Source organism: Miniopterus natalensis, chromosome 11, assembly GCF_054644295.1.
Source record: "Miniopterus natalensis isolate mMinNat1 chromosome 11, mMinNat1.hap1, whole genome shotgun sequence".
Taxonomy (NCBI): domain Eukaryota; kingdom Metazoa; phylum Chordata; class Mammalia; order Chiroptera; family Miniopteridae; genus Miniopterus; species Miniopterus natalensis.
This window is the reverse complement of record NC_142091.1, coordinates 41,499,898-41,515,950: the sequence shown is the minus strand read 5'-3', so window position 1 is coordinate 41,515,950 and position 16,053 is coordinate 41,499,898. Positions and strand designations below refer to the sequence as shown.

The 16,053-nt window shown below is 39.4% G+C and overlaps 2 protein-coding genes and 1 pseudogene across 2 annotated transcripts; 2 read left to right on the top strand and 1 right to left on the bottom strand.

Moving 5' to 3' along the window:
- Positions 1-876: 876 nt before the first annotated feature.
- On the bottom strand, positions 877-1,496 carry LOC107538615 (nascent polypeptide-associated complex subunit alpha pseudogene; annotated as a pseudogene).
- Positions 1,497-3,900: 2,404 nt separating this feature from the next.
- On the top strand, positions 3,901-5,494 carry HBE1 (hemoglobin subunit epsilon 1). The gene is made up of 3 exons (XM_016214977.2): positions 3,901-4,032; positions 4,157-4,379; positions 5,241-5,494. Exons 1-3 carry the CDS (start codon positions 3,941-3,943, stop codon positions 5,367-5,369), a joined length of 444 nt encoding a protein of 147 aa, XP_016070463.1. The 5' UTR covers positions 3,901-3,940; the 3' UTR covers positions 5,370-5,494.
- A 7,383-nt stretch (positions 5,495-12,877) lies between these two features.
- On the top strand, positions 12,878-14,495 carry LOC107538664 (hemoglobin subunit epsilon-2). The gene is made up of 3 exons (XM_016214978.2): positions 12,878-12,998; positions 13,119-13,341; positions 14,226-14,495. The coding sequence occupies exons 1-3, from the start codon at positions 12,907-12,909 to the stop codon at positions 14,352-14,354; spliced, it is 444 nt and encodes a 147-aa protein (XP_016070464.1). The 5' UTR covers positions 12,878-12,906; the 3' UTR covers positions 14,355-14,495.
- The last annotated feature ends 1,558 nt before the right edge of the window (positions 14,496-16,053 follow it).

The window sequence follows — 16,053 nt, the reverse complement described above, 5'->3', positions numbered from 1 at the left end:
TTATGTTTACATGTTTATAAGCATATAAGCATATGTTTATAAGCATATATGTTTATGGACATAGACATTGATTGGTATGGGGAAGGCCTGGGGGTGGCGTGGAAGAGGGGTGGAGGGGATTAATGGGGGGAAAAAAGGGGATATCTGTAATATTTTCAACAATAAAAATAAAATAAAAAGAATTTTAGCAGATTGCCTGGCCAGCATGGCTCAGTGGTTGAGCATCAGCCATCAACCTATGAACCAGGAGGTCATGGTTGGATTCCTGGTCAAGGCACATACTGGGTTGCAAGCTCAATCCTCAGTAGGGGCGTGAAGCACCCAATCAATGACTCTCTTCATTGATGTTTCTCTCTCTCTCTCTCCCTCTACCTTCCTCTCTCTGAAAAATCAATAAAAAAATATATTTTTTAAAAAATAATCTAAGTGGTTTTTTGTGTTTTCAGTGATTTCTAAACCCTGTCTATAATTATCCAAATTAAAACTTAAAAATAAAAGAACTCATTTGCTGTAAAAAATAACATTTGAAGTGTTTTTCTTAGGTAATAGTATGAAAAACATGACCTAACAACAGTGTAATTTATATAATTCTCTACACTAATAGCACCTAAAGATAATATAATATTTGTCATAAATTATTTACCAAACCAGCCAGGGTGGAATCTTACATTTATTAAAATCCTGCACAGCACTTACAAATGTTTAATTCTATTGGATACCCTGAGAGGAAGGAATTAATCTTGAACAAATTTCAGGGTTTTTTTTTTTCATTTTAGTGGAAGCCATGACTTTATTAATGATAGAAACAACACAATATTCAAACCAAGCTGCAGTTACTCTTTTGAAACACTACCAAAAATCCTCATTTTTAGATGGTTATATTTCTAATTCTATAATAGCATTTGCAATATCATTAGTTCTTCAGGGCTCTGATGCTCTTTTCTCTCAACGCATTAGCATGTGACATGACTTCCACACCTGCTTCAACAACCTCTTCCTCTCACTCTCCTCTTGTACAGCTGGAGGCTGTGTGTTTTCTCTAATGTTTGAGGCAGCTTCACTAAACTTGGACTTTCTCTGCAGCTTCTAGTTGTGCTTGCTGAGATAAATTCTCAATCTTGGCTTCCCCCCAAACTACATAGGTATCAGCAGCCAGGCTCTTGTACACATCTGGTTTTGGAATGACAAAGAGGACATTCTTAGATTTCTGGATAGTGACCCTAGTAGCCCCTGTAACCTGTGAGGACCCCGTTTGGACACAGCCTTCTGAGCCTTCCTTTCACTCTGGCTCTGTTTTGCTTTACTGACTGGCTCGCCATCGGTTTCAGCGGCTGCTGCCAGCTGGCCTTGCTGCGTGGCTGCCTGTGTGGAACCTTGTCTCTCCAGCTCGGGCACTGATGCATCACAGTCAGATTCTGTTCCAGACCCTGGCTCAGCCCGGGGCTGGGGCCACTCCTGCTCTGTAGCAGGGCGGGTTCTGTGGCTTCACCGGGCATTTTGTGTGGGGAACGTGGAACCAAGAAGGCGGCAGAGAGGGAGCAAGAGAGTGACCTACCCAGAGTTTATTTTTTAAAGTCTTTTTATTTAAGTACCTTGAGATAAAATGTGTTATTATTTTATTAATTTTCAATTTTATAAGTAATAAAGGCTATTTTGACTTTTTCCCTGACCATTTAATCTTTCTGATCTATCCTGGATAACTATGTCACTTATCACTCTAAACTCTGGGTTTTCCATTCGAGAAAGAAGAAATTAATCATGATATTCCATAGGAGAAATACTTGAAATACTTCAAAATGAGCATCTGAGGTCATTTAGCTTGAATCAACAATCACCTAAACAATAATGAGACTACACTCAGCCTACCTAACTTCAGAATCAGAATTCCTAAGCCTTGTACTGAGCTACAGGTATGCTGCCTTTCAACCTTAAAACCTTTCTGTAAAGTCTTTTCCCACAACCTTTAGTGATAAGAGAGCAAAGGATGGGCCAGATCCCTGGAGGCAAGCCAGCTCTGGTCCCAAAACCTTCTACTAGAATTGTGGGCTTTGCAAGAGGAGTGAAGATGGAGGAGGGGATCAGCCTCATGCTCTGAATCTAAGAGAAGACTGGTGTCCACACTCTGGATCAGAAGGAGAATAGGCTGTACTCCTAGGATCTGCTTCAGGGAGATACTTGTTTCCCAAGCCCTTGGTCTTGACAGACCTGGTTCTTATTCCCTAGGCTTTGGCAATGTCTGACCCTCATACCCAAGGTCTAAGGAAAGTCACTTTACTTACACTGTGGGTCTATAGGAAATTTTCTTTGGAAACCCAGAGCCCTATCTCTATGGATTTTTTTAAAAACCCCACAAAGCTTGATTAACCAAAGGGTTATTCTTTACTGAGTAGCCAGGTATTTCTTGTTTACATATTGTTCTTCTATATCAGTGATCAAATATCTCCTTTCTCACCCAAGAATCCTGTCATGCTGGGCTAAGTGGCCTAACCCAGGGAGTATTTCCTGTCTTTCTTAAGGGAGAAAAAAACTCAGTAACACCTGTGAAGGTCACAGCCCAGAAAAATTGGTCCACAAAAGACTGAGGTTTCATTACACACGTGGAATTGTTCACCTTTTCTCACCACCATACCAACCAGACTTGAGAATAACAACAGTGGTGATAACTGAAAAAGTGACAGGTCCAGACTCTGTTTCACGATGAATTCTTAAGGAGCCCAAAGACCACAGGAACAGCAAAAAAACAAAACAAAATAAAACAAATGAACAAAAATATACCAAAGACACTAGAAAATTTAAAGCTTCTGACATCTATGGCTACAACAAATATTAAGCATGCTCCAACTCCTAACCTGATTAACATCGATTCATCCATTCTTTAGTTTGATCACAAATCTTGGTTTAAAATAATTCCAGACTCCTAAGTATAAGTAGGTCAGAAAATTAAGAAGAGAACTCAGGGCAATCTTCCCAAAGTAACCAGTTTCTTCTGTAGTCACAGGTAAATGGACAGAGAGAGGGTTCCTGGGAAGCAGGGGATGTAAGCATATTCTATTGCTTTTCTCTGTGAAATCACCCTCAGGTATTGTACTTTGGGACTGAAATCTTAGCCCTATTGTGGACCCCTTGCTACTCTGTTCAGCTTCCTGAAGTGACGAATTATGTGTTTTGTCTCCCTTGGAAAACTAAGATGCAGAGGCTTAGTTATAAATTAGTTTTTAAGGGAGATAGAACTGAACTGAGATTCCTTGTCAATTGTGTATTTTTTTAATTCTCACCTGAGGAAATGTTTTCGTTGATTTTTTAGAGAGAGGGAGAAGACGGGAGAAGAGAGAGAGGGAAGCATCGATTGGTTGCCTCCCACACATGCCCTTACTGGGGATCGAACCCTCAACCCAGGTATGTGTCCTGACCCAGAATCAAACTTGGTGAATGGGGCAATGTTCCAACAAACTGAGCCACCCAGCCAGGGCTATATTTTTTTCTTGACCCTGTTCTTTGTCCTTGTCACTATCCTTAACACAAACATTAAGCTGTTTTGACTGGAACTCTCTCCCTATCTTGGGTTTATCTCCTCTTTATGGGTCTTCCTTTGAGAAAGAGAATGGGAGAGATAAATGTCATCCTGGACAATGACAAGGGGAGACAAAAGAGGGAATAAATGAAAAATTGTGTTGAGAATGAAGGGGGAGCCAACGAAGGAAGGATATCTAGGAAACCAAACATATTATCATAAACCAGAGTGCACTCTTCATTGCTGACCCTTTTTTGACCTGACTCCACCCCCAAGGGGCACAGCTCAGCCTTGACCAATGATTTAAAAGTACTAGGGGAAACAAGGGGCCAGAGGTGAGCAGTAAAGAATAAAAAGCTACCCCTTCCAGCAGCAGGCATATGTGTTTTGACAACTCTGTGATCTCTATAAGCTCTCAGACCCGGCATCATGGTACATTTTACTAGTGAGGAGAAGGCTGCTATCACTAAGGTGTGGGGCAAAGTAAATGTGGAAGAGGCTGGAGGCGAGGCACTGGGCAGGTATGAACTGGAATTCAATGCATGGGTGACGATGGTGAATATGAGCCTTGAAAATTGATCACAAAAGTCTTTTAAGATTTTTAAGAGCCTTTGATTTCCCATCTGCTGTGCTTCCATCTTATAGGCTCCTAGTCGTCTACCCCTGGACCCAGAGGTTCTTTGACAGCTTTGGCAACATGTCCTCTCCTTCTGCCATAATGGGCAACCCCAAGGTCAAAGCTCATGGCAAGAAGGTGCTGATCTCCTTTGGAGATGCTGTTAAGAACTTGGACAACCTCAAGAGTACCTTTGCTAAGCTGAGTGAGCTACATTTTGACAAACTGCATGTGGATCCTGAGAACTTCAGGGTGAGTTCAGAAAATGTTCATGTGCTACTTTTTTCCTTTTTAAACTTTAGGGTAATAATGGAAATTGATTGTTTTATTGGGAAAACTAACAAAGACCTCAGAACTTATGGGTCATTGGGTTAAGAGAGCAGACCTCCATTAGGTATAACCAAGGCCACCTTGATTCAGAACTAGTGACACTAAAGAGTGATGAACAGCCTGAGTTTGCTTGAAACTTTTCAGAAACTCTTGTCAGAACTGGATGTGTTTATTAGAGAATAACATCAGAGAAAAACAAACTTGTTTCTCAAGAAGGAATGGAATTTAACTTCTGATAGATAAAGTCCTATCTTAGGGAAGGAGAAATGCATTATTTTATGTGATCCCTTATGATTGAGGTTTAGGAAGAGATTTTGGAGAAACATTTTTTAGACAGAATGTCTCAAAAAATACAAGCCCTGGAAGATATGTTCACTTACTGTTGGTATTGTGACCAAGTGAATGCTTGTTCTGGCAATGGTTGGAGACTTTAACTAAACTCACTCTGAGAGCCCATGAAGCCCTGAAATTCTATGCTTACAGGAATTACACAGTTAGTAAATGAGAGAGGGAAGCAGGAAAGAAGGGAGAAGGGCAAATAAAAATGCTAAAATTGGGGAAAAGATTGAGACATAGGTAGGCAAAATGTTGAATGGAGAGCTCATAATAAATTGAATTTAGGAACTAGTTTATCTGAGTTTATTGAATAGGAACAACCCTTCGAGGAATTTAAAATGCAGAGTTGGCGGGGAGTTTAGGTATTAAGTGATTCTTTTTTCTACAACTTGTTTTGGAAACTTCTACTCAACATGCGTATTTGTCATTTTGTCTTTTACCTAACAGCTCCTGGGCAATGTGATGCTGATTGTCCTGGCTACTCATTTTGGCAAGGAATTCAGCCCTGAGGTGCAGGCTGCTTGGCAGAAGCTGGTGGTTGGTGTTGCCAATGCTATGGCCCACAAGTACCAGTGAGTCCTTTCAAGTTCACCAGTACCCATTATGTCCCCATTGCCTTCCTTCTCCAAATGGGAACTGGAATTTTGTCTTGACAACACAGCTTCTGTTTAATAAAGTACATTCTATTGAGTAATCAGAAATTATATTGTATCTTTTTCATCTTTTACTCTTGTGTTAGAGGAGAAAAGCTTCATTGCCTGAGGGGTGGGAAGAGACATAAGAAGAAACAGAGCTCTTTTGAGAAGTGTACATTACCGGAGGATTCTAGAGCATCTGGCAAGATGGGGAAAAGTTTTCTGGGGTGGGGTAAGAGTCAATTAAGTGGGTGAGGACTTACAGTGCAGTGTAACAAAAATCTTACTATAGAGGGGAAAGAAGGAGGTGGTAAGCAGTGCCGAAGAAAAAAACAAAGTAGATTTGTGGTACATGTCAGAATTCAGACTTTGGGTGGTGGGCACACAATGCAAAGAATTGTGCACTTGAAACCTATATAATCTTATCAACCAATGTTACCCTAATAAATTTAATAAAAAAGAAAAGAATTTTGTAAGGATCCAGGTCTAGGGTTGGGTTACTATTTCAATTCACTCTAATGTGCATTTTGAATCACTTAACTTGTCATATGTCTGGGAGATAGAATCGGAGATAAGAGGATGAGTTGAGTGATGGCTGGGATCTTTCTAGATAAAGTTGCTATTAATCAACAATAGCTTGCACTTTCCTGATGGGTTACACTGTTTCACTGGGGAGTCAAGGCTGAGACACATGAAATCATTGTGAATTATCTTCTGATTGAATATAGCATGTACAAAAATAAAGTTAGTTAGGATATTGTGTAAATTTTAGGGGGAAAGAATGGCCAAGACTTCATGTAAGAAGTAAGATACTAACAAAGGCTTGCAGTGTAAACCAACAAGCTAGGGCCTGGTGACTTGCATGAAAATGCCTATCTGGAAGCACAGGAGAGAGTAAGACAGAGTATTAGGAAAGACTAGGTGATGAGAGGCCCTAACTAAATAAAAAAGTTACTACTTTTTGAAATTATTTTTTCACTATTGCTATCAGCAAGAGTGAACAAATATTCTTAGAACTTTAAATGACTCAAATAATAAGATTGGGAGGGGGGATACTTAATGGACACAAAAATAAATTCAAAATTGCAGAGACTAGACATGGATTCTAATTCAGGGGAACAGACATAATGGGCTAAACCCAAGAAGAGCAATGAGAGTCTGCAAAAATTAAAGAATGAGCAAAGTTAGGATGAAGAGGACATGGTTTCTGATGGACTGGGGTAGATTAAAAGGAAGGAGGTGGTGGTAGATGACTGAAAGCTCTAAGCCTGGATAAATCTACAAGATGCCATACACTGAACTGTGGACCCCCAAGTAGGAGTGGCATTAACTGAATCACTTTTGGAGGAGTTATTGCTAGTTTACTCAGGGAGTCTTGACTTTTGGACCTTGCATCAAATTCTCATATCAAGGCTTGAGACCCTCACACTTTATAAGTCTGAGTGTCATTACTTGGCAAATTTAACTCTTTTAGGCATTTCATTGCCCCCACAAGGTGATTGGAATTTGTCTTGTGAATTACTTTCTAATTTCACCTTATGTCTCCATAATAAGGATGAGAGACCATGATTAGTCTGCTTATATTATAGGCTATCAACAGCCCTGGCATCTCTAAGCCCTATGACCTCTCATTATGCCCCTAAACAGAGTAAACAGAGGCTATTCATGGCACTAAGCCTTCTTACCCAGTCAACTAATGAGAGCTATGTGCATTTTGCTGTTGTTGTTCAAGATATTACAGATGTCCCTTTTTCTCCCCAATGGCCTGTTCCACCCCACCCACTCCCCTCACCAGTCCCTGACCACACCACTGTCTGTGTCTTTGGGTTGTGCATATATGCATATAAGTTCTTTGGTTAATCTCTCCCACTCCACCCACCCACCCCCCTCCATCCCTCTGACATTTGTCAGTCTGATCCATACTTCCATGTCATTGAATCATTTCTGTCCCTCAGTTTATTAAGTTCTTTAGATTCCACATATAAGGGAGATCATGTGGTTTGTCTTCCTCTGACTGGCTTATTTCACTTAGCATAATACTCTCCAGTTCCCTCCATGCTGTCCCAAAGGGTAAAAGATCCTTCTTTTTTACCGCTGTATAGTATCCCATTGTATAAATGTCCCACAGCTTTTTTATCCACTCATCTACTGATGGGCACTTGGGCTATTTTCAGATCTTAGCAATTGTAAATTGCCCTGCTATGAACATAGGGGTGCATATATCTTTTCTGATTAGTGTTTCAAGATTCTTAGGATATATTTCTAGAAGTGGGATCATGAGGTCAAAAGGCAGCTCCATTTTTAACTTTTTGAGGAACCTCCATACTGTTTTCCATAGTGGCTGCCCCAGTCTGCATTCCCACCAGCAGTATACCAGGGGTCTCCTTTCTCCACATTCTCTCCAGCACATGTCGTTTGTTGATTTGTTGATGGAGCCATTCTGACAGGCGTGAAGTGATACCTCATTGTGGTTTTAATTTGCATCTCTCTGATGATTACCAATGTTGAGCATTTTTTCATATGTCTCTTGGCCAGAAGCAGTTTTAATCAACCTCTTCTTCTCTTTTCTACCCCTGATCTATTATTCTGAATTTAAATGTCAAGGGGTCAAAGATGGTGATGATGGTGGGCAAAAGATACATTCTTTCTCCTTTAGGGACCTAGATTTAGATCTAGATTTTGTCAGGTTAACACAGCTTAATCGATAAAGCTTTATAATTAACACACACACACATGCATACAGGCAGAGTTGGATGGCTCAGCTCTTTAATAGATGAAAGAATGACTACTTATTGTTGGTAGGCAATAAAAGACACCTGAGCAAAATCAAGTTATGATAAACAGAATATTCTTAGAATATTTATCTAGCTAAGAGTACAGAGGGTTTTCAGATTATGTCATTACCAGGATTAAAATGCCATAATGGTTTCTTACTCCCTATCCCTGAAGATAAGTTCTAAGTTATTTGGTTTATGCTTCCTCTGCAACACTATTTTCTGCAGTTCTCACCTTTACTACATATCAACCACATTTGCCCATTATTCATATGTTTGCTTACCTTCCTTAGAGGTTTTATTCACTGCTCCAACTTTCAGACTTTCTATCCCAGTATTTCCCATGGCAGATTCCTTCTTTTTATTCTGGCCCCAGCTCAGATATTACTTCCTTAGAAGGCCTATTCCTGATGTAATTTTCCCCCTCTCTAAAAGTCCAGATATTAATTTTCTTCATAGCAAATAATCATTTCTGAAATTATTTTATTGATTGATTTATTCTTTTTTTATATCTTCTACCTCTAAATTATGAGTCTTAAGAAGAAAGTTACTTTCTCTTCCTCATTTATCTTAAGTCCCTCATACTTAGAACAATTATGTGCACTTATTCAACAAATAGTTATTGAATAAATGCTTGAGAACACGTGAGAATGAATGCTTTAAAAGCCATGGATGGCTTTTGTTAAGAAATAGCTTAGAAGGTGAGGATTTATGCAATGTCGGAAGCAATGACGTGGGGAAAATGGGAAGATATGACAGTTAAAGGCAAGGAAAAATGAACAAGCTTTTGAAAGATATTGCCTCAAAAGTATAAGAGAAAAGCAGGAGTTACAGATGACTTTTGATTCACTGTCTGGATTTCTGGAAAAATGGGGAGGTTGCTTGCAGACATACGAGGATCATAAAAACCCATTGGTCTGAGGTGGAGTAATTAAGATTCACAGAACCTAAGTTAGACGATAAACTAATTTGAAGATAGAGGTACCTTGTAATAAAACTTTACTGGTAACTTTTTAATCTGTGCTTTTATATGATTATCAGGTCTGGCCATAGGGGCAAATAATCAAACCAGATTTCCAAAACTTCAGGCACCACAAGTTAGCAAGGGCTCAGTGGATTTCCTGGCTCAAGACTGTCTCTTTTTTTCCTTCATTTCACTCATCTCTGATCTTAAAGAGAATACTCTTGGTTTTGCCTCAAATTCTTATCTGGCCTTTCACATGAACAAAGTCTTCCCTGTTTTTCTAAGAACAGATAACAGCCTCACAACTATGACAAGTAGGCTGACAGGATCACTTCTCTAATAGCAGAAACTCAGCTCTATGTATTGGGTTGAGCTCTTTAAATTTTAGAGTCCTCTATAAATACACATGGAAATGGATTATTAAGAGTTATTTTGTAAAGAATTTATTTCAGGGAAAAACAAACAAAGCAGCTTCCTAAAACTCTAAATACAGAACTAATAGGCTCTAAGAGGAAAATATAACATGAACCAGTTCCTCTCCCACTGGAGGTGTGCCCTGTGTGTGTGTGTGTGTGTGTGTGTGTGTTCTATTTTGACAAGAAAATAAAACAACAAAACAGTAAAAGTAATACACACTTGGGTTAACATACACTTAGAAGGAATGTACATTTGGGAATTCTTAAAGATATGGGAGAGCTCTGATGGGAGAAATGGGCATCATGGGACAAAAACTCAGAACCAGATCACTGTATTGGCCAGAGTAAAGACTTTAGGGAAGGCAAGGAATCAGGATGGAGGCAGAGTGTCAACATGGGCATCTGGTAGAGAAAAGTTAACCCAGGTGTTAAAACAGTAATGTCCAAGAAAGAGTTCCCTTCTGCTTATGGGAACACATTTTCTTAAAGCAGCTGGTTTGCTACAAGCTGTTGTGAGGATAAATTAGGATGGGAGTGGTTGGAGGTCAGAGCATGTGATAACTCTTTTCAAAGTCAATTCCAAAGAATTGATCCTAGGCTTTATTAATAACTTTATGTTTAAGTGGTGAGTACCTGGATTAAACTGATTGCATTGCCATCAGGAGAGACAGTGCCCAAGTGTGAAGGTTGGCTGTAACGTTCCAAGGAAGAGAGGTCATTATAAACTGCTCAGAGAGATGGAGATTTATTTGGGGAAATGAACAGAAGCAGCTCAGAGGCCAGCTCAGAGCAACAGATTTGCACTGTGAGAAAAGAAAAGGAAATAAATTGCACAGAGTAGCTGGGAAGAACAGATCTCAGGGTTATTTTATTTTGTGACTAGATGTTAACACTCATTTACAGGCAAGAGTGTAATGTGACGTACAGGAGAGTTAAAAAGATGAGCCTGGCTGTGGGTGCTGAGTAGATTAGAGACAATGCTAATATCCTTCCTTCCTTCCTTCCTTCCTTCCTTCCTTCCTTCCTTCCTTCCTTCCTTCCTTCCTTCCTTCCTTCCTTCCTTCCTTCCTCCCTTTTTCTTTCATTTTTTTTTCTCTCCAGCATCAGAGGTTTTCACCTGCTCTTCCTGCTTCCAGGAAGTTATTTCTCCAAACTACTTACATTTGACTTCATCTTGCCATTAAGGTCCCACTTCAAATATAACTTTAGGACATCCTTCATTATATAATTTTTCTGTAGCCACTTGCTACCATGTCATCAGATGCATTTCCTTTCTGTCATATAACACCATCTGAAATTCTCTTATTCATTTGTTTGTTTAATTATTAATGTAAGTCTCCTCTGCCTAATAGAATGTGAACATCATGAGACTTGACCAACTGTTTTGTTCTTCCAAGATTTTCAGTATTGAAAACAATGCCTGGCATGATTAGCCTTAATAAATATTTGATTTTTTAAATATGTGATGAGTGATTGGAAAATCGTTAGATGACTATGATGATGATCTAGCATTGATGTGATAAGCATCTAGATGGCAATTAGAGTGGGGAGCATGGGAATAAATTGGAAGTGTGGAACAGCAATGAGCAAGAAAGAATCAAAAAGTCTTTGAAAATGATTGACTAAAGAGGGTGAAGGAAAAGCAGGATTAGAGGTAACTGCTGGACTCACTGTCTGGTTTGCTGGAAAGACAGGAGGAGGCTCTTCACTATCATGCAGAGTTGCAGGTGTCCCTGAGTCAGGGACTTCAGTGTGCACACACTGTTGGAGGTGAGCATTAGTGCCATTAGAGAGCAAGTACCCTGAGCCATGCCCTCAGCTCAGGCCCACAATTAAGTAGAAATAAGATTTCTTGCAGTGATCAGAGTTTTCTCTTCTTTATTTTATTTCATGGGCTTCTTCTCTTGAAACAAATCCTTTTGGGATTGATTCAAACTTTTTTCTTTATATCTCTGTACCAAAGTGCTCACATCAAAAAAGCTTGGCACTAAGAGCTCACAGATAATCAAGGCTATCATGGTAACCTAGCTTTTGGCACCTTAGCAGTTCTTTTCCACATTTCACATTTAAGCCTTCTCCAAGCTGAATAGATAAAAGCCTATCACTGTATCAAGTAGACAGAAAAGATTTATCTTGTAAAAACAGAAACTCAGCTCTAATATATTGGGTTGAACTCTTTAGATTTTAAAGTACTTCTATAAATACACATGGAAATTATTAAACTGTATAGGTTTTGGAGGGTTTTTTTTGGAAGACTGATATCAGAGAAAAAACAAACAAGTCTGGAACTCAACTTGTGGGAGAAACAACTTCTGAGAGAAAAACTATAAAATAAGCCTTTCCCTCTCCCATAGGAAGTATGTTTTGCCTAGTCCCACAAATGTTTGTTTGAGAGTCATGAAACCAAAATTCCTTAAATCACAGAAACAGTAGTGTGTGGCGTATTGTCAATGAAGATAGCCTCTGCCTAACTGGACATGAGAAAAAGTTAAACGCCCAAAGGAGTGTGGATCCAGCATATGCTAGGGATAACTTCATTAATCTGTACCCACCTCCATGGAGTCCTCTAAAACTCTGTTCATTGAACACAGGGACACTTATTTCCCCCAACACTTTCTTGTGTATATGCTGACACAAAAGAGTACATGCGTGGTATGGGCCAGAGACGCTTGTCCATATAATCAGAGTGAAATAAATTTGCTCTAACAAGTGCGTATATTATTAATAGACCTAAACAACAAAGGGGAAATGTTCAATTCTTATCTAAATTATCCAGTTTCCTCTCCTGTTTCAAAAATGATGCAGGATTGGGGTCTTTTTCTTGTTTACAAGAACTATAAAAGTATGAGCCTCATCTAAGCTTTAGAAAAATTGGTAACCGAGTTGAACTGGTGGCTTCTTCTAAACCACAGGTGAACAATAGATTGATGTCTTGCAAACACCTGACACAATGCCCAATAGATTTCTAATTCTTATACTTCTTAAGTCTAGTCACGCCTCATGGTCAGCTTAGAGGTTACCAGGAATAGTGGTGGTGGGGAGCCTGAGATATGAATTACATAGTAGATGGTAAGGGAGAGAACAGCAGAATCCCCCTGATAGAGCCACCTAACACTATCAGTGACACAAATGTCCATCTTGCTGACCTTCCCTTGTCCAAACCCCACCCTTGGTGTGACAATGCACTCTTGACCAATAGTCTCATTTCATTGGAAGAAGCAAGGACCTGGAGGCCAAAGATGAGGAATAAAAGTCCAGACAGAGAAGCAGCAGCACAGACTTGCTTCTGGCTCATCTGTGATCAACAGAACACTCTCAGACACCATGGTGCATTTCACTGCTGAGGAGAAGGCTGTTGTTGCTAGCCTGTGGGCCAAGGTGAACGTGGAGGTAGCTGGAGGTGAGGTCCTGGGAAGGTAAGTACTGGAAGTGAGGGAAAGGGCAGAAAGGCAGAAAGTGTTCCTGAAAGAAAAATTGATCAGATCTCTTACATACTCTGACTTCCCATCTGGTCTGTGACTATGTTCATTCCGTAGGCTTCTAGTCGTTTACCCATGGACCCAGAGGTTCTTTGACAGTTTTGGCAACTTATCTTCTGAAACTGCAATAATGGGCAACCCCAAGGTCAAGGCCCATGGCAAGAAGGTTCTGACCTCTTTCGGAAATGCTGTGAAACATATGGATGACCTCAAGGGCACCTTTTCTCAGCTGAGTGAGCTGCACTGTGACAGGCTGCATGTGGATCCTGAGAACTTTAAGGTGAGTTTTGAGAGTGCTTGTATTTTGTTCTTTCATCCTAGATATTTGTATACCATGTATACATTAGGAAACACAGACACTTAAGTCTAGTCCTATATAGGTAGTTGTAGAAAGAAGTATTTCAGGGAAGAGCTAAATTTTGGTAGTTAAGTTGTTTCAAAGGTAAGACTGAGTAGAGTAATTACTATGACCAGTAGGGACCACTGGTCATCTGATATTTCAAAAAATAATATATTGTTGTGCAGAGCACTGGCCAAAATTGAGCTAAATGTTTTTGACATAGAGAATACAAATTGAGCCAGGGAGAAAATATCTTGCTTTGGTTCACTGAGATTTTCTATAAAAATGGATGAATATATTGTTGCATGGTTCTTGATGTTAGAACCAGGACTAAGCAAGGTAAAATAAAAACAATCTTTTCAATGGATGTTTGTGTCCCCTTCCCTTCTCCATTAGCAGTGATGAAATTCAACACAGGATTCTTTATTATATGAGTATGCAAACAATTTGAATATATGTAATATCTGCAAACTTTGACTGTTCATATTGAGACTCCTTGTAGCACTGTAATCCTATTTTTAACAAAAACAAAGATTCTCTAAAGGAGAGAAGCAATTCATAGCAATATCATAGCAATGTCCTGGGGTCATGAATTGTCAGGGCAAATGAAAGAAAAATTGAACCCAATAGCAAGTACACTATTGGGAATCATATTGAAGCCAATGTCAAGCCCATAATGATGCACTTGTGAGGGATCATGACCCTGAAAGTTGCTCAAACTATTATCAGAAAGGAAATGGGTGTTGTATCTTTTGCTTCAAGGCCAGATTTAGATCTTCTGCTTACTATATTCTATTTTCTTTTTACTTCCACTCTCTCCCCAGCTTCTAGGCAATATGATAGTGGTTGTCTTGGCAACCCAATTTGGCAGGGAGTTTACCCCCCAGATGCAAGCAGCCTGGCAGAAGCTGACAACTGCTGTGGCTAATGCTCTGGCCTACAAGTACCACTGAGTCACCTGTCCAACTCTGTGAGTGCCTACCTGAAGGTTCTGTGTTCCAAGAGTCCATCTCCTGAAGGCTGGGGGAAATGCCTTGCCTCTATACTTAACACCTATGTGACAAAAATAAAATAAAAATATGCTCTATAAGGAATATCCTTGTCTTCTCTTTGTGTTATCTTTTATGTTGATTCAGCTACAATAAAGCACTCCTATGAGAATAAGAACAATAGATTGGTAGTTTGGGGATGATAGAGAAGAAACTCTTGTGAGGCTCTGCAAGGTAAGAGTGGCTCCAAAAGAGTAGTTACTTCTAGAAAGAGAGAGTAGATTTTTGAATTGGGCAATGTCTTTAGAAAAAGGGATGGAATAGAAGTATTCTTGAGACATGCAAGAAAATGATTGATTGTGAGTAGGGCATGTTAGGACTTAGTATGGGTCCCGTATATGTTATTATTTGTATAAACTCAGGATAGTGTTCTTTTCAAGCTATAATTCACTTCTATTTAACATGAGAAACATATTTTTACCAGCTGTAATGCAGTGAGGTTGGGGCTTCCACAGACCCAGTCAAAGGCTATTCTATAAAAATTTCCCTAGTGTCTTCAATGGTATTAATGGAAAAACCATCCCTAAGGCATACATACTGACTGCCTTGGTTTGAATCTGTTTCACCTGCTAGCTCTGTGACATGGAACATATTTATAATTCAATTAAGCCTTTGATGGAGATAAAAGTTGATTTATATGGGAAAATGATAAATCCAGGAATCATCATGCCAGGCCTACGTAACAGATATGAAATTTGTCCTTTAAATACAGTGGAGTGGTATAAAATTAGAGAAGCTACTAGAGACACCAAAAAAAGCAAGAACAGATGCTATTGTTAGAAGCATAAAAACAAACAAACAAAAAACAAGGTGAAGTTTCCTACACAGGAGGGGGGCATAATAAAGAGGGAATTTGAGGGAAATTAATCCATGTGTGGGTACAGAACTAAAAAGACAGGATCTAACTTGAATTTAGCCATAGGAGTTTGCTGCAATTATAGTAAAGTGATGCGTAAAGGACTGAACTTGACAGATGCAATGAAACTAAGGAAAAATTAAGTAAGGGACCATTGTAGCGAAGATTCTGTAGCCCTTAAAATATAGTAAAATAGAGAGGGGAGAAGTCACAAATGGTAGCCAGTTTCTCTGTCTGGTGAAAGAGAAGAAGAAAATCCATTGCCAAAACAGAAAGTGCCTAGAAGTCTCTTGTCTGGAGCTGGCACTGAGCACAGTTACTTTTGTGGCAATCACTTCAAATGCCTGTACCCAGGTCCTTGGCATAGAAGTGAAGAGCCAGGGCTTTAGGATTTGATGAACAAAGATCTAATATCCCCATTGACTTGAAAAGTATTATTAAAAATGTCCTGGTTTGTAAAATGGGATAGTGATTCCAAATTCACAAATACATTCTAAGGTTTCAAGGAGGTATCTCTAAAGTGCATCGTCTGTCATTTTTGAAAGGTAGTGAACATGGTTTATACAGTACACCAAGATGTGTTCCTCTGTGCTGTGTTTCACTGTGTATTCTTGACCTGATTGTATTTTATCTGAACTCAAGGCCCGTAAATCTAACTACTTGCTTAATATCCAATTTTGGATTGTTTAGGAGCACATCAAATATAATATGTCTAAGACTGAACTCCTGATCTTTTGCTAACTTCAC